Below are 22688 nucleotides of genomic sequence, written 5' to 3'. Positions count from 1 at the left end.
GCATAGATTATCTTTGAGATTCATCATAAAACACAAACTTTGACATGTGGTGAATATTGCGGATTATGGAGGCCAGAGTAAAACTGGGGAGGGGGAGAGTAACTCATTAAATTATCAGTGAAAGAGGTCAATGTGCACAGAAAGGATTCCTTTTGCAAGTAACACATTGAATACATATTTACTAGAAGAATATCAGTAAAATTCATTGGAAATGGTAGATGGGTCACTGGGAGAAAAAAAGTATAATTCTTTTTTTTAAAACATCCCACTAAATAACTATTTGTTGCAAAAAGAATTAAGAAATGAGGAATATGCTAGGGAAAATATCGAGGGCCTTACAAAATATGTAAAAAATACACAGTTTCAAATATTAAGATCATTAATAAGTAGTTTTCAATGGGGGGGTGCATTGCTTGGCTACTGCAGTGCATCTACTGTAAATGAGGGGGAAGGAGCACCAGTGCTTGTAATATTATTAATATATTGCCTTCAAGGTACAGAGTGAAAGAAGCAAAGATGTCCTGAAAAACACTTGTTTGTTTTCTGGAAAGTTGTTGCTTTACTTAGTGAGTGGTTAGAGATGATAATGGGCTAGATTAGAGGTAGCTAATGGAAGCTTAACTCTAGCAAGACAAAGTGTTCTTGGTTAGGCGGAAAAGGAACTAGGAATAGGGATTAACCCTGTTTTGGATAGGGTAGTACACCCCTTGAACACTCAGTTTAGGAATACTCCTACATTCAACTTCGCTTCTAGGTGCTCAGTAGAGGCCATGGTCAGGGGTGCTTTTGTCCAGTTTACGCTGGTGCACATAGTGGCACATCCCTTATTTACACCAAATATTACTGCAGTGTGCCTATGTGTGGGGCTCCCTTTGAAGAGTCTCTGGAAATTTCAGTTGGTCTACAAAGCACCAGGAAAGGTTTTGGTGAACACTGACAACTGGATGCAGATAGTACTTACCGGTACTTTTACAACAGCTGCATGTTCAGGTGCGATTTAAGGTACTGGTTATTACCTTTAATGCTCTAAATATTCTAGGTGCAGGGTAACTTGAGGGCTGTCTCCTTCCACATAATCCTGTCCTCTCTGCAAGATTTCACGCAAGGTGCTTTTGCGTGGACAGGCGGAGTCCCCCCCAACCCCAGGTGACTCCTGAGTGGAATAACAACTCAAGACAATATGCTATGGGATTAAAATTGGCCACAACTTTATTAATGTTTCAGATGTAGGGAGACCTTGGCTTAGGCATTGGGCGTTTATCCCTCCCAGTCCCTGGCTGGGGATCTGGGGAACATCAGGGTTATCCAGAGTGTGTGGGGATTGGGCTGGCTCTGGAGAACATATGTTCAAGCAGAGAGCCCACCCCCCATTTCACCATCGTCACAGGGGAGAGCAATTACATCCAGTTGGCGTATGGCCAATGCTTCCCCTCAGAACAACCCCTTTAACAGGGGACCCTGGGATCACCACCATGGGGGGCGGGGGCGGGGGTCACCGCTTCACGCCCACCCCCATTAAGTGAAGATAGACTAAAGGATTCCACCCAATGCCTGAAACTGCCAAAGTTGTGACATTTTGCTACAAGGAAGGCAAAACCTTCCAATGCAGGAAAATTCCTCTCCAGCCCTTCAACAGCGACCATGATGTAGCAGCGCCTGTGTACCTGTGGAGAAGAGGTTAACCTGCAAAGGAAGGCTTAAATGTGGGAGGGCAGGTTGGGAGAAGCTCTGGAGCCAACTGGCGATTCCCAGGTAAGATCCACCCTCTATTGTGTGGGTATGGCGGTCCCTCTCTCTACCAGGCCAGGTCCCCTGGCAACTCCTCCCTAGGTGGGATTGGGTAACTGCTTATGGTAGGTGGAGACCTCCAGATATCCAGCCTGAGGAGGGTGAAACCAGGCTATATGGCCACATAGGATCTGGGGGGCTGCGCGCGACCACGCAAAACGCACCCCCCATTTGATGTGGGGAGCGGTCATTCCAATGATAGAACATTGGAATGTCCAATGGGACATTGGAGATACATGCTGTGTGACTGCCTGGCCCTGAATTCTGGTCCACATAATTGTTTTTAAGATATGCTGTATTTTTCAAGCATTACTGTCATTTGTAGGTCTCTTTTTTTGCAACAGAGAAGGATTTTATGAACATATCTTTTTAATAAAATATGTCCTGTGCAGTATTTAACAGGGCTGATGTCTTTGGCCTGTACTCTATGCTGTTGGCTCCACTTCGTATATTGTGTTATGGTGTCAGTCTTGGCCCATGGTCTTGAGTTGCTGCTGTATAAATCACAGTTCCCTCAGATACTGAAGCTCTCATGATTCTAGCTCAGTTTTGGATTGTTCAAACCTTTTTTTTTTTTTTTTACATCATGCACTTCTTTTCCTCATGGTATCTGAAGAAGTGTGCATGCACACGAAAGCTCATACCAAGAACTAACTTAGTTGGTCTTTAAGGTGCTACTGGAAGGAAAAAATTTTTTTTGTTTTTTCTTTTCCTCATATATTGATAATGTGAGTTTGTATTTTGCTTTTCGAAAACTTCATTCAGTGCTATCCATTCCGAGTGATTTACACAAACAAAATGCTTACTGTTTCTTTGAAACTATGTAGTTCCCATGGATACTGGCATCACAGTTTCTAAACTGCTAAAACTGAAGGAGCTGTACTTGAATTTAAATAGCTACGTCTTAGGTAATTCTCTTCTGTTGCATTATATTGTGTTTAGGTAGAGTTTTTTTTGTGGGTAAAGGACCTTAACCAGTGTTAGAAACTGAGATATGAAAGCTAGGAGCTAAATGGCACGTTAAACCTAGATTATGGGCGCAACAACGGAATGTCTAGGCACACTTTTTAATAACTAGAATACAAAGACGAAAATGAATGAACTGCAGCTAAAATATTACGTTCATTTTTCACGTGGTCTAGTCCTTCCCCTGCCCACCCTCCTAATATTCTTAAAAGGATCTCTAGAGAGTAGCTTGAAGTGGGGAGGCAGAAAAAGGTCTTCCTTTCCTTCCACTCTTCAGTTTTAATCTGAAATCTTAGGTGCAGTACTGCACCCAGAGCTCAGAAACTGCTTGCACTAATGAAATTCCCTGTCACAAAATGCACCTAGAACAATGAATGTTTTGAACGCTGACCATAAAAAAGTTTAGAAGAGGTGGGAGTCCATAACAGTAGTGAAGCTCTAGCTGTCTTGAAGGATGCATGAGCCTAGATATTTAGAACCCTGTAAAGGAGCAACTTTCATACTTACATTTCATAGCAAGCACTGAAAGTTGCTTTCCTTTCATTGTGTATACTGATAGCTAGGACAGAAGACAGGTTGCTGAAAGCACTTTTATGACTAGAAGCACTTAATCCTAAAACCTGGTGCACCTGCAAATACTTTACATTTATTTTTAGATATACTACTGACATTGCAAGGATAATAAATTCACTGTTGAAGCCAGCTGTGACATTAGCGAATGTTGTTCACATTCCTTCAAATTATTCTGTTTGAATTTGAGACTTCTGGAAATAGCAGGAAGGTTTTGAACACAGTCAGTGAGCTAAACAAGAACCTTTCTGTGTCCTAAACTGCTTTGGGGACCCTCAGATTCCCATTACTTCAAAGTGTATGCTGTTAACAGGTCTTTGCTCATAATTTTATAAGTCAGAAGTCCCATCCTCCTTATAGCACTTCATGCAACTTGCTCCATGGTTGAATTATGCTCACTTGTGCTCATGTTATAAAATCTTCTTGGTAAGTCTTGGGCTTTGCCTGAGCTATAATTGACCCAACTTTCCGCCCTGTGTTCTGGATTTCCATCAGGTTGTATTCTGAGGAACATGATTATGGTGAATTGGGCACTCAAAAATAAATGCAGAAGAAAAGGCATTCTTTTTATTTTCTTAGGGGTTTTGTTTGTTTGTTTGTTTGTTTGTTTGTTGGCTGCTTTCTATGTACTTCCCCCAAACTTGTGCTAGAAGAGCGGTGGTGCTTTGATCTATTTTCTCAGAATTAAAATGCATGTGCACAAAGAAAATGTTGTGTTTTCCTTCCACCAGATCAGATTGGCTCATCTGTTCCCTACATTAGCACAAGTGTGACTACAACGACTCACAGTGCAGTCGTAATCACATCTACTCAGTTGTAAGTCACACTGAATTCAGTGTGATTTTCCCCTCTAGTAAGTTGGTATAGCATTGCAGCCTAAATTTCCTAGAAACATTTCTCTGGCTAGTTTGCCTTTATTTGTTGGTGATTCACAGCAGTTTTGTTTTAAGAATTGTTTTGGTAAAAAGTTACCTCTGAGGAATTGCAACCCTTGGTTGTAAACCGTGTCTCCCAAACAATCACACCATACTTCATCTCCATTTCTAGTAAGTTAAAAGTGTGCTTATTAAGTATCCTTAATAAGAAATACATCTGTACACCAATAAAACAGCTTTAATCCTTGATTTGTAGTCTAAAGTCATTTCTTTCTGACATGCCAGCTCATGAAAGGAATTCTGTTTGCCATGAAAAAAGGCCTGCTAAAATACCTCTCCTGGAAAAAATCCAGAAGGATAGCCATGTTTTACTTTGTCTGTAGCAAATAAAGCATATTATAAAGCATATATTAAAAAGAAAAGCATATATTAAAAATAAATAAAAATTTCATCATTGTTTAAGTGCCACTGGTCTCTTCAAATTAACCCAGAATGACCACCAGTTTCTCTGTAGTCCTTGCCATATTACCTAAAGTTCCTGCAAGATTTATCAAGACTTGGCAGCATAGGATACAAATAAACTTATGCTAACTTTGGAGCAATGGATGGCACCAACATGTCTCTATTAGTGCTACCATTAAAAAATGTTAAAGATGAAAGATAGGTTTGTTTTACTCTTCAATGTGGATAAAATGGCCTGAAAATGTAGGCTTCCTTCCTACTGAGAAAAAAATTGTGATATTGCAGTGTTGAATTCCACCCTAAGTGGTTAAGTGTGCTTAGCAACAGTAGTTTTTCTGTATCTGGAGCCTTAAAATGGTGCTTCTACATTCTGCTTTCCAATTTTATTTATAAATGTTTGATTGACTTATTCAAAAAGAAAGAAATCTAAGAGCCTGGGGGCCCTACTGGCTTGGACTCTGGTACATGAGTATCCCCTGTGCTCCTGCTGTGTCCCCTGTCCCCAGTCCTGCCTCTGATTATTGAATAAGTAAACCAGTGATAGAAGGAATTGAAAAGAATGGTGAAGGAAAGATGCATGCATCCACATGTGGGGAGGTGACATGGACATTACTTCTATATGAATACAGCTGGGAGAGAGGATGTTTGCAAAAGTCTATGAACAATTAAAATCATTCCTTTGTTTCTAGATTTAAACATATCATTGGAGCACAAAAAATATTATTTCCGTAATATTTGATGTACTCTGTTAACTTTGTTTTTTCCAGGATTGCACAGTATATGAAACAGAGAACAAAATTCTTCATGTGGTAAGTAGAATTTTTAAAATAATATATGCTGATAATGAACTCAATTATTTGAGTGCCAATTCTTATAGGAACAAAAACTGCACCACGCAGGCTGACAAGGGTTGCAGGCCCCCCCCCCCCAAAAAAACCAGCTCAGTAAGTATTGTATATGCTTAGTGACCACAAAGCTGGCTGACTGTTGGAGGAAGAAGAGAAATATAATGGTTTATCCTGAAAAAGGGAATAGCACAGTGCAACATTTTCTTTCAGATCCCTCTTGTTTCCTTTAATAGTCTTTGATCACTTCAGCATTATCTTGAGCATTATCTTTTAAAGTGCAAAAGTAATCAAATAGTCAAATATGGTATGAAGCTTTCTCTTACAATGAGAGCCATCAGAGCCCTAAAGGATGTCCTTACTTCTTAACAATAGAGAGACCATTCTTCCCACTCTTTCTGGCTCTTTTTATAAATATTCACATTAATCCTCGTTAATCCACAGAGTTTCTTGCTTCCCTTTCCTCCTGTTTGTGCATTCTACTCCCCTCTGCTTCGTAGAATCATAGATTTGTAGTTCCTCCTGGTTTCTCTCCAATCTTTCCAATCCAATCTTCTATGAAGCAAGGACTCACTTCCTCCTTCTCTTATATTTTGAAAGACAGTGTGTATATGCATGCTTATAATATGCATTAATCTGATTCTGTACTGTGATATGGATTCTGGTAAACTAGTGGCTGTAAATAATGTAAGTATAGCTCTAGTCCCAATTCCTTGTCTAACATATAGTACTTCTAACATATAGTACCTCTAACATATAGTACCTCTGCTTGATTGCTGGTAGATAACTTTTCCCCTAAAGCCCCTATGCCACAGCTCAAGCTTTTCAAAAGTGTCCATTGAGAAGGCTGTTTCAAGGTCGGGAGAAAAAATATCAAATTTTGTAAGCAGCCTTCTCTTTGTGGAATTTTGGATTTAGCTAGTTGCTTTAACCTCACAGCAATCCAACAAGGGAGGCAAGGCTGTGCCCAAGGCTACTCTGAACTTGAGAACTGGGTTGATATTTTAACCTGGATTTCCTACATCTTCTTTAATGGTAGGTGGCTGTGCACTGCACACCCATGGAATAATAAATCAAATGGAACATTTGAGATATAGTATATTACAGAATTTACCAGCATCTTGTGCATGTCAGTGGAAAACTTCTAATTTGTATTTAAATCAAAAACCTCAATACTCTCCATCATGAGGGTGCTGATAGAGCAGTACAAGAAAAGGAGGTGTTAAAAAGTGAATGTAAATATTTCTAGATTGCACAGTGCCATTGTAGTCTGAAAATATGTACCTTGTTGTATTCTTAAGCCAATTATTCAAGAAAAAAACCAAGAACAAAATCTAAGTCAGGTCCAGACTGTCTGAACAGCCCTTAAACCATTTTTTACATGGCACCACCATGGAAGTAGGGATAAGTGTAGAAATGTTGATGCTATTTGAATCCTTTCCCCAGTCCTGCTCAGGTAGAAGAATTCGAGGTTTTTTTGATTGTCCTCTAATCATGATCTTTCTAGAATAAGGGACAAGGAGTATGCTTATTCCCCAAAGAATGATATTCATTGCCACTTAGATAAAATAGGAATTTAATCTGAATATATAATGATGTATTTTAAAGGCCAAACATGATTACTGTCCACTGTGTTAATGAGTTTTCATATTCTTGATTGTTAACGGAAAATACACTTTTTTATTTCTAGTGTAAGACACTATCTAGCGTCTGTGACCACATAATCTCACTCTCATCTGATCCTCTTGTGTCTCAATCTGCTCACCTGGAAGTGATCCAGCTGGCAAACATCAAACCAAGCGAAGGGCTGGTAAGATGTACGCAGTTAATCAAAACTGTCATCCAGGACGAAAGAAATACATTCTACGAATAAGACCTGTATTTGGCATATCTAGTTCTTCTATTTGTAGATGTGATCTTCAGTCAGCTAGTGGAAATTGCATATTAATAATTACTGTATAAAATTCTTAAGGAAATATTGAAAAAAATAGTACCAGTTGAAAGCTACCTCTTTTAAGTACTGTATCTCTAGAGGTTGGTAAGCTTGCAAACCTGTGTCCCTCCTTTACGTCCTGAGTCGCATTAATGAGGAGCTCACAGTGCAATCCTATACATGTCTACTCAGAAGTTGAGTTCAATGGTGCTTACTCCCAGGTAAGTAGGTGCAGGATTGCAGCGAGAGGCTCTGAATGCAATCAGATATTTAATGAAGTTGCTTCTAGGTTAATGGGTTCAGGCCTGGGATGTGGATTTCTTGCATCCCATAAAATAAATTTATATGTAGCAGCTGAATGTTCTTAAAGAAAACACTTCCATATTGGTTACATAATGCAGGAAAAAATCCTGGTTAATTTAGGAAAATGTTTCCCCCCCCTGTTATAGCAAGATTTATTAATAATGTTGTTACTTATATGAACTCCTTCAGTATATTTACAATAAGTTCCTCAGATTTGATATGAATGTTTATGCAACAGTTAATAAGTGCTAAGGGTTGTAGCCAAGGCTGAGCAAGAAATTCTACTTGTGCAACAAATTTTCAATTTCCTCTCCTACCCTGCGCCCCACAAGTATTCTGGAGGCTCCGCCAACCCTCTGCAGCTCTTTTTGAGGTTGTGGTGGGGCTGAAGAAGTAGTTCTGTTTTCACATAAAGAAGTCTGATGTACCAGCAGTACTGCAGCATGTGATAAAGCTCTAAGTCTTTATTTTAATGGATACTTTTTATATGTCACCTGAAGCTTTTTAAGACTGGATGCTATTTAAATATTTTCAAAATTTGTTCATACTGTACTTGGTGCACTCTGCCCTGCCCAAACCTTCCATTCCTACTGTAGTACTATACTGCCGTTCATTCGTAATCTCATACTTGTCTCAGTGCCACCAGTTCAGGTAAAGACCATTTTCAGTACCATTGTCTGCTGTTTTCTCCATCTCACATATCGTAACTAATGTTGGTTCTTCATGGTTTCACTGGGATTCATAAACCTTTCCTAATTCAACTCTCCTTTTATTGTTTTCTTCTTCCAGAAGTGCCCTTTAAGATGTGACCAAAACGATTTTATTTTACTGTAAATTTTCTATGTTTCAAGCCTCTATGGTTGGTTTTCTGCTGCTTTGTCGGTTTAGATGGCAAGGTTCTCCATGCATGGAGCTGTTTGTTCATTATTTGTTTACACTGTATATGGTACAGTAAAGTTATGCCTCTTAAGAGTACTTCAAGAACAAAAAATGGATGACAGAAACATTGAATGTATCTTCAAATTTTTAACTTTTGCCTTTCCCCACTGTATTTTGCAGACAGTAAGCTCTTTAGGGCAGAGCCAAGTGGTATCATATTCCTGGCAAAACATGTTATTTGGGGATTCTGTAAAGTATTGAGTTGTAATGGTTCACTGCTTATGTAAACTATTTTTGACACCTATCATTGAAAAATGTTTCATGAGCTAAATTTGTGTAAGCTACTTAAATGTCTGCAATAATGATTGCTATAAAAGTGTGAATGGGTGTCTTCAAACCTTGCTAAGATTATCATGGGTATTCAGCAGTTTTGAAGGGTCTTCCAGATTTTTGTATGTAGGAAAATGTAAGCAGAACAGCTGGGTAACCCAATTTCCTATAGAACTTTTGATTTATCTGAAAGTTATTTATCATCTATATAAAAAGCAGGGAACAAGGGCTGCATTTCCATGTAGGGAAACCTTCTTGGGGCCCAGGCCTATGGTGGGCAGAGCAATGGATGTGACTCTTAACTTTTGTTCAGTAGGCTACATTCCAGCCACACAAATGCCACAGGTTTCTGTGCACATGTACATGCATCTATCCATCATTGTAAGAAGAAAGCAAGATTATTATCACAGTTCAATAATACAGTCAAGCTAGGCAACAGCACTCAAGGAAAATGTGATGCACAAATGGTGAGGGTTGCAGTCTGGGGTGAGGTCTGAGGGCAGGATAAGGAAGTCGGGGGGGGGATCCCATTCATCCTCTGGGCCTGAAATTTCTCACCACTGATCCCCATTTCTTACTGTTGCCAACTGGAAATAATGATAACAACAGAAGATACGGTAAATGAATTACAATAATTCATGTTAAAAGAAGGCACAGGCAACAAAGACAAGTAAAACCTCTTCAGCTAAGGTATAGGCAATATGAGCTCTAGAAGGATGGAAATAAGGAACAAAGTGAAGTAAATATTTTTTTGCCAACTTTTTATTGTGAGTGGTTTTTAGGAACCAAATGGTTGAACTATAGGCGATAAAAACAAGATAGAAAGGATGGAAGAGTGGGCAGGAAATGAGCTGGCTGCTTATTTTTTAATGAATGCATTTCAGCTTTTATCCCTTTTATATTTGAGGGCTCTAAGGCTTAATTGCTACTGACATTGTTGGGATGTTAGGCATTATTAATTTAGTGCACCATTTGTCATATCAAAGAATATATGTCTTTGGATAGCCTTGCACAATTGCATGCTACTAGGGATATACTGTGATCGGTGATAAATGTATGAGGAAGTTGTATACCATGTGCAAAGCCTGAGGTAAGGTATAGCTTGCAGAATTTTAAGACACAGGCAAGAAAATAGCTGTAGTGGTTAAGAAGCATCAAGATTCATTCATATGATCAATTTGCAGTTTTTTATCCAGATGGGTTGGTTTGTAGGAGGAGGGTAGAGATTTTACATCACTGGTTTAATTACTATCACTGGTGTGTGTTTCTGTGATCTAGATTCTCAAAATATGAATTGGACTTGTTTAACTAACACTTGTTTAACCTGTCAGGGATCATTATGCCACTTTTGCCTGGATTCAGCATTGATCAGCAACTCTATATTTAGTTTTTGGTGTCAACTTTAGGGCTGGAATCTTGATAGAAAAGAAAAGTCAGAAGTGCATTTTTATCGTGTGCTGATAAAGCCTAATTTGGCATTCCTGAACAATTAAATTCCCGAGTTCAAACAGCAAGACACAAACTTGAACAGAAAGAGAAAGAGAACAGGATGGACTTGTGGGCACTTTTCAGGGAAGGCAGGGAAACACCAAGTAACCAATCACCACCATTCTTAAACTTCACAGCTAAGTACCAATAGAAATACAGTGGCAGGTTTTACAGGTAACACCACTAATATCACATAATCAATTGTATCAGTGGCCATTGAGAAACATATTAGGATTAACCTCTCTAGAATGCTATATAACAATTTTTTTACGGCATAGGTTTATGAATGAACCAGACATCATTCTTACTGTACAATCATGATGATTTGTGATCATGATAGTATCAAGGTGCTTATATGAATGACACTTTCAATACTGGTTGTGCCTGAAAATATTTTAGGGCAAATGTACTGCTTCATTTCTAATCACTATATGCCCATAGCTTCCTGCTGAAATCCTTTCCCCCCACAATTTTTTTGGTTTATTGCTGTTCTGATTTTGTTGTGCTGTAGCACAAGATTGCCCCTTGCCCAGCGGTAATAATATGGTAACATTGGAAAGCATTGCAAAGCAATTAATAAAGCAGAATGTATATGAACTGTCCAATATAAATCCACCACTGATACATTAGTATTGCATCAATGGCATGTTGCAGAATATACCTGCATAAAGGGTCATTCTAGAGGGGCCCCAAGTTCCTTTTATCAAATGCATGCAGTGCTATCCTCAGTTGATATATGCATATGGATACAGCGGGGGGAATGTAAATAGTCAGAAGCAAATAACATGCAAAATGTACAAACTGTGACAATTATGTTAAAAGTTTAAATATATGTATAATAAACATAGAGACCTTTCGCAAAGCAGTACTGATTATAACATCCAGACATTGCTAAGTTAATTTGCATTTTTTTGACTGTTTCTAATATGTGATAAGAGAAAGATTAGTGTTGGTATAACAATGTTGTTTAGACAAGACAGAGTTGTTCTCAGACTTGTAAACAACATCTGAGTTTAGTAAATCTCAGTTTTTGATCCATACAGTATCTAAGAATCCAATCAAAAAGTTCCTTAAACTAAATCATGCAGGTTACATATTCTCTTTGTAATGTTACTCAAAAGTTTTTTTTACAGAGAGATTAACTGGATTATCTCCTATCAGAACATGATAGGTGCCTCAAAATCTTGGGGATTTATATTTCTGAAAGATGCACATTAAAACCCCTTATTCACACTCAGAAGGTGTTCCTGTTTTAAGTATGTCAGAGATAAATACTCTGTTCAAGTATAAACCCTGAACACCACTGTGTAGTATGTGGAACAAGTGTTTGGCAATTGTATTATATAGAACAGTTGCCATAGCTTATTTATTTGGTGATACCTTGCCACCTCATGAAGCATCTTCTAGAAGTCTGCTCATGGGGTGCTCCTGCCATTAGAAGCAGTACAGAAGCTAGGGGCCGCAGGAGTAAAGTGATAGCAGCAAAAAATCCTGCACCATTCCCTACTCCAATGGAAGCCTCTGCTGAATCTGTTTCTTCAATGGACATAAGCAGTTACTGTGTTGAACACTAATGAATATCCAAGCTATTGTCTTTATTTCATTAAATGACTGTTAGAAAAAAGGTTGTCTAAACATAGTTACATCTTATATCCTATTTGTCTGAATAACGCAATTTGTTTTGAAGCTTTTTCTTTTAATATTTAGAAATAAAATAAATCTCTGTGCTTCAAGGAAGCTCTGCTGCAGTGCATCCTCCCACCTGTGCCTTTTCTGCTGTGAATGCTTTAGGTGTTCTGTCTCCCTAGAGTGGACTAATTTGCTTGACATTTCTCATTTTTGCATATTTATGCCCTTATTATCTTCAGAGTAATGACATAAAATTGTCTGTGGCTATGTACCTGAAAAGGGGTATGTGTTTTATGTCATGACTATGAAAATTGAGACATGTACTATCTTCAGCTATGTTGAACTAACTTGTTTTGAGTTCTGGATTTTCCTTGCTTTACGTGTACTGTTTCAGAAAACAATCAGTGGCCAAATGTCTATTTTTTGTTGTTTTTTAAGTAAAAGCAAGAAATTTGTTTTGGGACACAGGCTACTTAAAGGTAATCTAGCAGCTCTTTATTGGTGCTAGTTATAACTTGATATTTTTACATTAAAGGGATAACAAATTGCTGCTCATTAGTGCTGGTCCCTTGTGCAAAGCAGGCTGACAAGACTCTAAAGCTCTATATAGTTATAAAGTACTATGGCTCCCCCTGCCCCATTCAAGCCACCAGAGGTCAGACGGTGTACAGATTTGGAGGAAGAATAAAAGAAAAAGGACAAGTTGAAGCAACAGTATCAACGTAATACTGCTGGAAAAAGACTCTGTTTTCTTGAGTTTAGCATTTGATACAAGGCTGGATCAAAGCTGTAGTAGCACCTAAAATGTACTGCCTGAGGTGGACCCTCATTCCCATATTAAGGCTAGCCCTGCCTTGCCATGATAATAGAATGCTTTCAGTAATAGTAGCAAAATCAATTTCATCCTGCAGAGAGGTTTGCCTCTGCTATAAAATCTGTAAAGGTTCTAGAATGTATATTGCATTTTACTGTCATTTCAATTCCATAAAGAAACCAGTGGTTAGATATGGCATGCTTGTGTTGTACTCTGAACACAATTTATCCTCTCTGCTGTTCAGTGTCAGTGTTCCTACTCTGTAGGAAATTTAGTAGATGGCATAGAAAAATTTAGTAGATGGCATAGAAAAATTACATTTACAGCCCACCATCACTTCATGGATTAAAGCTTTCAGGCTCTGTAAGGTCTTGAATATCTTTTTTAAAAAAACAGGGGAGCTATTTCTGTGAATTCTTCTGGCTCCTCATTGTAAATGATAAAGGGTAATCTTTCAGATATGTACTCTGCAATGGAAGTAGAACAGCCATTATTCCCCTCCCCCCCATCTTATTCTGCACACTGCCTTGAGTGTTTCTTGAGACAGAGAATCACAGGTGAAGGTCCCTCCTTTTTTTCTTTAGCAAGTGGCGCACCCAAAATGTCAAGCAAATGAGCAAATTATTTCATCATAAAGACCCAGTTGTAGTCAGGCCAACAAACAGGAAACCATCCAAATCATACACAGTGTCAAAAAAATGCAGTTCGTCTCCTCAGAGCCTATTCCAAAAACACGCTGAAATGCTCAAAGGTGGAAAATGAAATTGAACGCCACATGGGTAATGCTCAATCCATATAAAATGTCCCCTCAAAGGAAAAACCCAGCAAATCAAATTCTTCCAGATGGACTAGGAGAAGGTAAAAGATTGACTTAATGCCACATTTACGCATCAATGTACGCCTGCCGTAGTGCTGAACCATACAGACAGCACTGTTGAAGGAGCCATAATACACTGTGCAAAGCTGGTCAGGAATAGCACCATTTACTGACCAGCCTCTGGGAATCAACTTAAATTCCTCAGGAGATTTTTTTGGGACAGTGCCTAAAGGAGGCATTTAGAAGGATTCAGGAGGGCATTGGCCTGCTCCAATTAGCTTTCTACAACTAAAATAAAACAAGATTTCATTACTAAATGCAGTGGTCTAATAATGTGAATATGTAGAAGACCATTAAAACTATTGCCCTCATCTAGAAAATATCATATGGGTTGTTGTAAAAGTGGAAGAGGATCAACTGAAATATGCTTTGGTAGTATCCTGGGACATGTAGTCTACATTGTGTGATACAAGATGGAAAGATAGAGGAATTTAGCTTCTCCCAGCAACTATTTAATTCCACTTGACTAGAACATTTTGAATGATAATCCATAAAGCACCTTAGATGTAGGTTAGTATTCAACCAGTGTTATAACACATATAAACATTCCCTAGGTCATAAAAATATAGCTCATGTGTTCCATAGAGGCCTCAGTTCATGTACTATTTCTAAAACTAGGCATATTTTATTTATCTTTGTGATCCGTAATAATCAGCAGGTATGAATTGGTTATATACAAATTCTGTATATAGTTCTTTGCTCAAAATACATTCCTTCCTTTGCAGAATAATACTTTTACTTTATTTGTAGATCTAGTGGGTAAATAGAAGGGTCATAGGTTCTTCAGTTCTTCAGTTTCGCTGAATTGCTTTTATAGTTTTCAGTTGTTTTTAAATTCTCGACTATATAGTCACTATTTCAGTATCTCAGAATTACAATGTACCTTTTAAAATACTGGATTTTAAACAATATGAGTTTATACTATTTAAGTTACAGAGAAATACATGTAGTGATGTTTTGGTCAGCTGAGCTGGTTTCTAATTATTAACTCAGAAGACTTTAAATTCTAAAAATTTTGGCATCTCAAATCACTTAGAATATTGATAGCTTTGTAGTCTCCCCTGTGACACCCCCCCCCCCCAGATTTTACAGTTCCAATGTGGATTGGGATTTTTTCCCCATGTCACTACAATATTTTTGCAGTGCTATGAAGACACCTCAACCCACATTGCGAACCATTGCATACAAATGAGTTGCACCTAGAGACACCTGCCGCATCAAATAAAAGGAGTTTACATGTACTTTCTTCTGATAGAAACACTTGGTATTCCAGTGGCATGTGCTAGTGGTATTACTCAAATGTGTTAGAGAGATGTTAGATGGGTGAGATGTTTATATTGGATGGCAGTAGTTTGCAAGAACTTTACAAATTTTTTCCCATGATGTCTTTTTCTTAGGGTATGTACATTAAATCTACATATGATGGTCTTCATGTAATTACTGGAACAACAGAAAATGTAAGTATTGTTATCAAATTTGCTGCAGTCTGGAACATATTTGTAATCTAAACTTTGGATTATGATTCCCCTTTTGCTTGCGTACGTGTGTATTAACTGCAAAGGATCAAGAGCATGTTTGGGGAAGGAAGGGGTGCACGTGGGAGAACAGCTTGAAAGAGCTTGGGCTAGAGTTGTGAGAAAGTTAGCTTCAGTAATGCATATAAACTGGACTTTGTTCTAGGGAGGAAAAGTATATCACCGTCATACCTTGTCATGAATTAAAGGAAATTTGTCTTAATTCACATAGGATTTTGTGCTGTAGTTTGCTGTGGTGCAATAAACACATTTCCTATCTAATAATGTGGTTTTTTTTTACTGGAAATCAAATAATATTAAAAGCTGATAAGTTAATATCTCATCTAAGCAGCACACACACTCCTTCATGTCTTCTTTGTTTATAAAAATAGATGTAATGTCACCAGACTCGAACTCATTGTACCAACTAATGAGAGTTTGAGAAAGGGTGGTCTCTCTTGCAGACATTCACCTCTACACATATAGTAGCCATTTTCAGACTTATGCTTATTCGTTTGTGTTGTATGAGAGGTATTCTCTAGGTTCCTCTTATGGACAGAAGTCACCTTCTTATGAAGGAAACTCAAACTGCTGAAAATATCTGAAAATAGAATTTCCAATGACATTCTTAAATCAACCATAGAATTCTTCTTCCCATACTCCACCAGAAGTGGAGTTAAACTTCAAGTCACCAATAGTAGTGTTTGTACATTGTTTACTATACAGTGGTACCTCATGTTAAGAACTTAATTTGTTCTGGATGTCTGGTTTTAACCTGAAACTGTTCTTAACCTGAAGCACCACTTTAGCTAATAGGGCCTCCCGCTGCTGCTGCACCGCTGCTGCACGATTTCTGTTCTCATCCTGAAGTAAAGTTCTTAACCCGAGGTACTATTTCTGGGTTAGAGGAGTCTGTAACCTGAAGTGTCTGTAACCCGAGGTACCACTGTAGTTGGAAAGCTCCTGCCACTACAGTTTCCCACAGGAAAATACATGAGGGTTTCCAACAGGTGTTCTACTGTAGGTTAGGATCACAGCCCACCACCAAAATGCTGCAACGCTTTGCATTCCTGGTACTTAATGTGCATGTCAGTAAACTAGTAACACACTCCATCCTGTGTCAGTTTGGCATGCATGCTCACACAATTGCCTTGCTTCTCTATAGTAAAAACTTCATTGAAACTGCCTTGATTGAAGCTTCTGTTGGGATGAAAGTCACATCACAGTGACTAACAAGATCCTCTGATCAGTCCCTTTATCTAATCAACATGACTAATCACAGTGATAGGTCTGAGTTCTTGCAAATTTAGTTGAGGCTATAAGTGAGTTACTAATGTGCGTGGAGCAGAACAATATGAACAATTACAGCCTTCCATAGTTCTGCTGAAGCAGTTTCCATTGTCAAACTGAATAATAATAATATGGTTAAACTGAATAATCTCCCATATGTGTAAACATAATTTATTTGAACTGTGACCGGTATCAATATAATAGTAATACTGTCCATGTATTGCTCTCAACATAATTTGTCACTTAATAAAACATCTGCACAGATATTGATAATACATTTTTAGAACGAGTCCATAGATTGATGCTGTTGGTGGTATTTAATATTTAGTGCTCTTAGAGCAAAATAATTGAAAAAAATCCATAATATATAGTACTACTTGCCTTGTTTTATAAATATTAAAAGCATTTATTCCATAAGGGCTAAGTTATATTTGGAGGAAATGTAAAGTGGTTTCTAGTTTGCCTTAATAGATATCATTACACTGCAGTCTAATTAAATTCAATGTGATTATTCTGCTTAGAGCTTCTTCAAGAGCAGCCCCACATTCAGCCCATTACAGTAGTTTAAGTAGGAGGTCGCTTGAGCATGGACAACTGGAACCAGACTATTCTAGTCCAGGAACAACTGTAGATGGCAGTTTATCCTAAAATGGGCATAATTCTCCTGGCCACAGAAGCCACTTGAGACCCCAGTGGCAAGCTGGGATTCACGTGCCAAACCACTTGCACCATGAGGCTTTCCTCCCTCTCCCTTTCCATTATTGGCTCCAGGATGGTGGTGGTGAGGAGAACCCTCAGAACGGTGTGCAGAGGCAGGGGAGGGAATTCTTCTATCTGGTACTCTGATATACTTGAACAGATGGAACATTTGTAATATTGTGACATTGAATTCTGCTCCATTAGTACTTCCAGTACTCAAAATTTCTTTTTGAGGGAGAGCGCAATCCCTCCCAGACCCGATGATGTACCTAATTCCCAGACACAGGAACCACCTACCATAGCACCTCCTTCTTAACAGTATTCAACCTCAGTTTACTGGCTCCCATCCAGCTCTTCACTGCTTTCAGACACCGATCCAACACCTTCACAGCCTGTCCTGATTCAGATGGAATAGATAAAGCTGCATGTTATCAGCATACAAATGGTACTTTCCCCACATCCCTGCATGACAGCTCCCAGTGGTGGGTGAATAAAAATCTAAAAAACAACACATCCATAAAAATAGGTGAAGCAGATCCTACCTCATGGCCAAGAAGGGAGAATTAGAGATTCGACAGTAGTTTTCTAAAATCCCTGGATCCAGGGAGGGCTTTTTCAAGAGATGCCTTTCCATAAGCCCTTTCCAGGAAGTGGGGATAACTCCCTTCTATAAAGAAACAACCACTCCCTGCATCAATCGAGTCAGTCCACTCCTACCATATTTTATTAGCCTTGATGGGCAAGGATCGAGACGGCATATAGTCACCCTCACTTTCAGGCTCCTATCCATGTTATCAGGCTGCAACAACTGAAACTGATCACACAAACTGAAACTAAACCATGATCCTGGGATCTCCAATGGGACTAGAATAAGCGTGACTACAGTGTACTGTATTGGCAAAATAATAGCCAATGTATGTTACTAGATTTTAATATCAGTTGTAATATTGTCAAGCATTCAAACAACTTGAATCTAGTGGTGGTAATCTCACTAGAGGGTTTGAGCGTTGCAAACGACATAGATCATAACAGTGTCCAGCCTTATATTTAGTTTTTGCTGTGTGTGGCATGTGCCATTTTAGAAGATATATCCCACTTCTTTCTCACACAGGTTGTAATGCCTCTTCTTTGATGCTTTACTTGCATGCATAATTTGAAAATAAAAAGTGTCTTGTTTGTTCAGAACTACTGGTTTTACTCAGTGCAGATTGAGTAAAACTTGTACAAAAAATGGACTAAGTTTTCTCTGTGTGATATCCCCACCATTTTTAGAAGTTAGAACCCTACCGCATGCTTTAGTCCCGTTCATTTCAATTCGTCATGGGAATGCTTCATTTTCTCTGGATTTTGATCTGAATCCTTCCGAGTCAGTCCATCCTGAGTTTAAGCTGCATTGATTTAAAATGTTTAACTTTTGCCCAGTTGCTATCCACAGTGTTTTATATTTTTATCACTGCATTTTTAGAAATCTTCAAACTTCCAGAGGACAGAAGTAGGAATTGATATAAATGCCTTCTGATCATAGTACTTAAATTGAACTCCTGGTGTTCTGGATTTTCTGTAGTGAAGAGAAATGAGTGTCTGTGTTTACTTGCACTGGAAAATGATTTATTAAACTTCAGAGGAAAATATATTATGTGATTATCTTAAAAACTATTGCAGTTAGGTGAGAATTTGGGACATTTTGTGTATTCCATGGATCACCACTCTTTGTGCCCTTGCACACAGAGCACCTTTGTCCAGTGGCACAGCAGACCTGGAGCAGCAAGGGAGGAGTCAACCTCTCATGGCACCCTTGAAAGATCCCATGGTTCTCATGAGGGGCTGATCCGCTGAGTGCTTAAAAGCCTCAACTGCACAGCAGTCAGGGTCATTATCTTGTAGAAGAGTTTTGTTTTTAAGTCACTGAATGTTCTACATGAGTGGTTTTCAGACTTACCACATTCAGGGAACCATTTCTGTGTTAATTTATGAGCTCAAGGATCTTTGTAAAATTCCTGTAGTTTTGAATGATTCAGGATGCATGTTCTAGGGAACACTTTCAGTACTCATGGGTGCCCTCTATATCGGACCTGAATTAAGAGTGCACCAGGACTTTCAACACCCATAAACACACACCATGCAGCCTAAGGAAAGATCAGTAATGGCAGAGAAGCTGTTTTGGGGGCATCTTGTCAGAATAGTTGAACACTACCCTGCTTGGATCACAAAACCCTTCTAGAGATTTTGTGAGTACTCAGTGGACACACAAAACTCAGTGTGTTTGTATTTCCTCTCCTTGTCTTGCAGCCCCCCTCAAGGAAAACGAGGGGGGTTGTATCTGGTGGCAATAGGGAGTACTGCCCCCATCCATTCATCTTGAGGAAAAAGCTACATGAAGTGTGCCTCTCTGGCTTGAAGTAATGCTGCATGTCTCATTTATAACTGGGAAAGGGAGGCTTGTAGTCCAACCCACGATTCCTCAGTGAGGAATAACACTGAGTTATTTGATCCAGATTATGTCCTCTTCTAGACGGTTAAGGCTCACTGAGGAAGTCTGGTGTTGTCCCATGACAAGTTCAAAACACCCAGTACACTCAAAGGACCTTAGAGCACTCCCATATTATTGCCATAGTAGCTCACTGAGCTGTCGTCTGTGCAAATAAGTTGTTCCAGTTGAAGCCTTCTATATGTTGCCAGGACTGTAGCATTGAAAAAGAGAAATATTTAACTTCCTAGAAAACATAAATACAGTATAGAGAACTAACACAGAGTGCATAGCTTAATAATCTTGCTTTTGTGAAAGGAGAGATGATAGCCAGTAAGGATTGTATTCTTTATCATCTCTTTTATTTTAAATTCAGTCACCTGCAGATCGATGTAAGAAAATCCATGCTGGAGATGAAGTGATCCAAGTTAACCACCAAACTGTGGTAGGTATGATTGAATTCTGTATCACTTGAAGATGATGGTGTATCAGCAACACATGTTAAAATGTGTTGTTTTACTGGTTTTAGTAGCTTTTGCATGAGAGATTTTAAAAAGACTCTGTAATTTTTATGTATTCTAAAAAATAAGTAGTGTGGAAGCGAAATGTGTGTAAGACTACCAGTTTCTCATAATATTTACTAATAGCAAATTTAGGTGGTTGAATGCCTATTGGTTTGGAAACAAAGCAAAGCCACAAAAAATAAGGTAGTGGTTTCTTCATACTTAATGGCCTGCATAGATACACAGAAGTGTAAATTAAAGGCTAGGGTTGTAAATAGCCCTCTCAAGGATCTGTGAGCTTCAAAAACATACAGAATGTTGAAGTCTCAGCCGAGTGAGTGAAGTGGGAAGAAGAGGGAATCTGATCCTTATCCTGGATTAGGGGTGGGGTGGATGAATCCCATAAAAAATTATAAAATGCTAACGTTTGCGGCTGAGAGCCATCCCATCTCTTACTACGTTGCTCAGTGGGTTGTCCATTTGCTTTTCTCACCCCTTGAAACTCATTCTCCATGAGGCCTGAGCAAGACTACAGGACTCCTATTTCAGCAGGCTGGAATGCTAAACAAGAAACCTGTGTATCAAACAGGTATCTCTCTGGAGTTAACACAGGTTAAACCATTTCCTCTCTATTTTGGTCATTTACACATTGCTTTAGTATAGCATGAGTTCAATACATTTACTCACATTTAATATTCTATAATTTAGAATATTTTATTCTGAAGTGCCTTATTTATTTATATTCACATAATTTTAAACTGCACTTTAATATGAAAATATCACAAGGCAGTATAAGAACTGAAAAGACAGTGTTACACTAAAAATAATTAAAACATCAAACACATTAGTAAGAGCTTAGGTTGAAAGTGTGTCTGAAGAGAGTTTTTAGAAGACATCTAAAAACAAGGTATGACTCCTGCTAAGCCTCTATTGACAAGGAGGTCCAAAGGGCATAGTCTGCCACATAAAAAGCTTGACACTTGTTAAAGGCTAGCCCAACCTAAGGGGCATGGAGGCTTACCAAATGTGCCCCATTGGAACACAACAGTGATCAAGACAGATCATAATTACAGTAAAACTGTACTGGGAAAGTAATATTTGTAGGAATTGCTATCCTTAAGAGTAATTCTGAAGCATCATAGGATGAGACTGCCATAGGACAGCTTTCATAGCTACACAGGCTGGGCAATTTTTGTTGGGTTCACGGTTGGGAATGGAAGGATTAAGCACTCTTCCCATGCACTGTGGTCCCCTTCCTGTCTGTTAATTTCCCTCCCCCCCCCCCATGTGTCACATGTAATTTTTTCCTGTAGGGATTTCTTTACACAGTCTAAATGGTGTGCAAAAACCTAGATTAGGAAGGGTATGGGATAGATTCTGGGATTGTCACTCATTGCACCCCAATTGGCAATATGAGAAAGACTGTGCTGCTGTTTGGGATGGAGAGCACCTCTCTGGATGAGAAGTAGAGTATCAGATGGACATTAGTTGTGGGGGGAAATTTCCCTGATTGCTTCTATATGACCTGTTTATTGAGCATTCTATTCTGATTTGTTTGTGGGAAGGTTTAAAACATCACATCAAGCAATTGTTACTCCATACTTTCCAGTTTATTTAACCATCACTTTGCTTACTGCAAAAAGTCTAACTTGCGGGGCTGGGGCATAGGTTTGCCATAAAGTGATTGAATCCCACCTGCACAATAGCAACTGTCTTGAAGTGCCCTCTTTATGAGAAGCTGTTAGTAGGAGGATTCCTCCTGAAGGTGAGAAAGGCAAGCGAAATATGTTTCAAGTGGTCTTTGAACTTTTCTCTGGCCATTTCTATGTCCAGTCTGCTGAGTCAAGTTGAGATTCAACTCTATGGGAAATTGCACTGGTAGGATATACATGCCACAGCAGTGTGAGAAATTCTGTCTTAACAAGTTGGAGACTAATACTTTAATTCTTTACAAAGAGAGTTGGGCAAGCTCATTTAGATAACATTGCAGGAATGTAAGGTACTTGTCTTTAACATCTAATGTAAAGAACATTGGATTGGCTATGAATGCTGTGAACTTAACTATAGTTATCTATTAAGGGATGTAAAATCCAAATAGGTAAACTTGTGAAGCTAATTAGGCATAGTTTTTCTTACCATTCTGCAAGGTTGATGTTCAGTGTTTTGCAGAACATATCAAAACTGAGGGAAACAACACCAAAAATCAGTTATGTCTGGCAAAGGAGTATAGCCAGGACACACAACAAAGGAGTCACAGCTGCACTTTTTGAAGGACAAAGCCTGTTAGCCCACAGGACTAGAGAAGCAGGCTGGAAAAAAGAGGTGCATGTTTGGGCCCCACCAACACCAAGCTCACCTTTTGCATGCCTGGTATTAACTTTCATGTTAGATGCAAAAGTGGAGAAGCTTACAGGTCTAAGCCCCACACCCACACCCACACTACACATTCCCTAAAG

The 22688-nt window shown here is 38.8% G+C and overlaps 1 protein-coding gene across 13 annotated transcripts in view; it reads left to right on the top strand.

The window, feature by feature from the left end:
- The window catches only part of CNKSR2 (connector enhancer of kinase suppressor of Ras 2), a 237459-nt gene that overhangs the window by 135183 nt on the left and 79588 nt on the right, over positions 1 to 22688 (top strand). For 12 of the 13 annotated variants that reach the window (XR_008330258.1, XR_008330259.1, XM_053387069.1 and 9 more), the window contains 4 exons: positions 5429 to 5470; positions 7197 to 7316; positions 15157 to 15216; positions 20106 to 20174. Coding sequence is in view for 11 of the 13 variants with exons in the window: in XM_053387069.1 (XP_053243044.1) it covers positions 5429 to 5470; positions 7197 to 7316; positions 15157 to 15216; positions 20106 to 20174 (291 nt within the window). In the remaining 2 variants the exon portion in view is untranslated. The remainder of the gene's footprint in view (positions 1 to 5428; positions 5471 to 7196; positions 7317 to 15156; positions 15217 to 20105; positions 20175 to 22688) is intronic. The other variant, XM_053387071.1, reaches the window with a different exon arrangement.

Source organism: Podarcis raffonei, chromosome 4, assembly GCF_027172205.1.
Source record: "Podarcis raffonei isolate rPodRaf1 chromosome 4, rPodRaf1.pri, whole genome shotgun sequence".
In the NCBI taxonomy this organism is placed as follows: domain Eukaryota; kingdom Metazoa; phylum Chordata; class Lepidosauria; order Squamata; family Lacertidae; genus Podarcis; species Podarcis raffonei.
The sequence above is the reverse complement of the archived record's forward strand: the minus strand, read 5'-3'. Positions and strand labels throughout refer to the sequence as shown.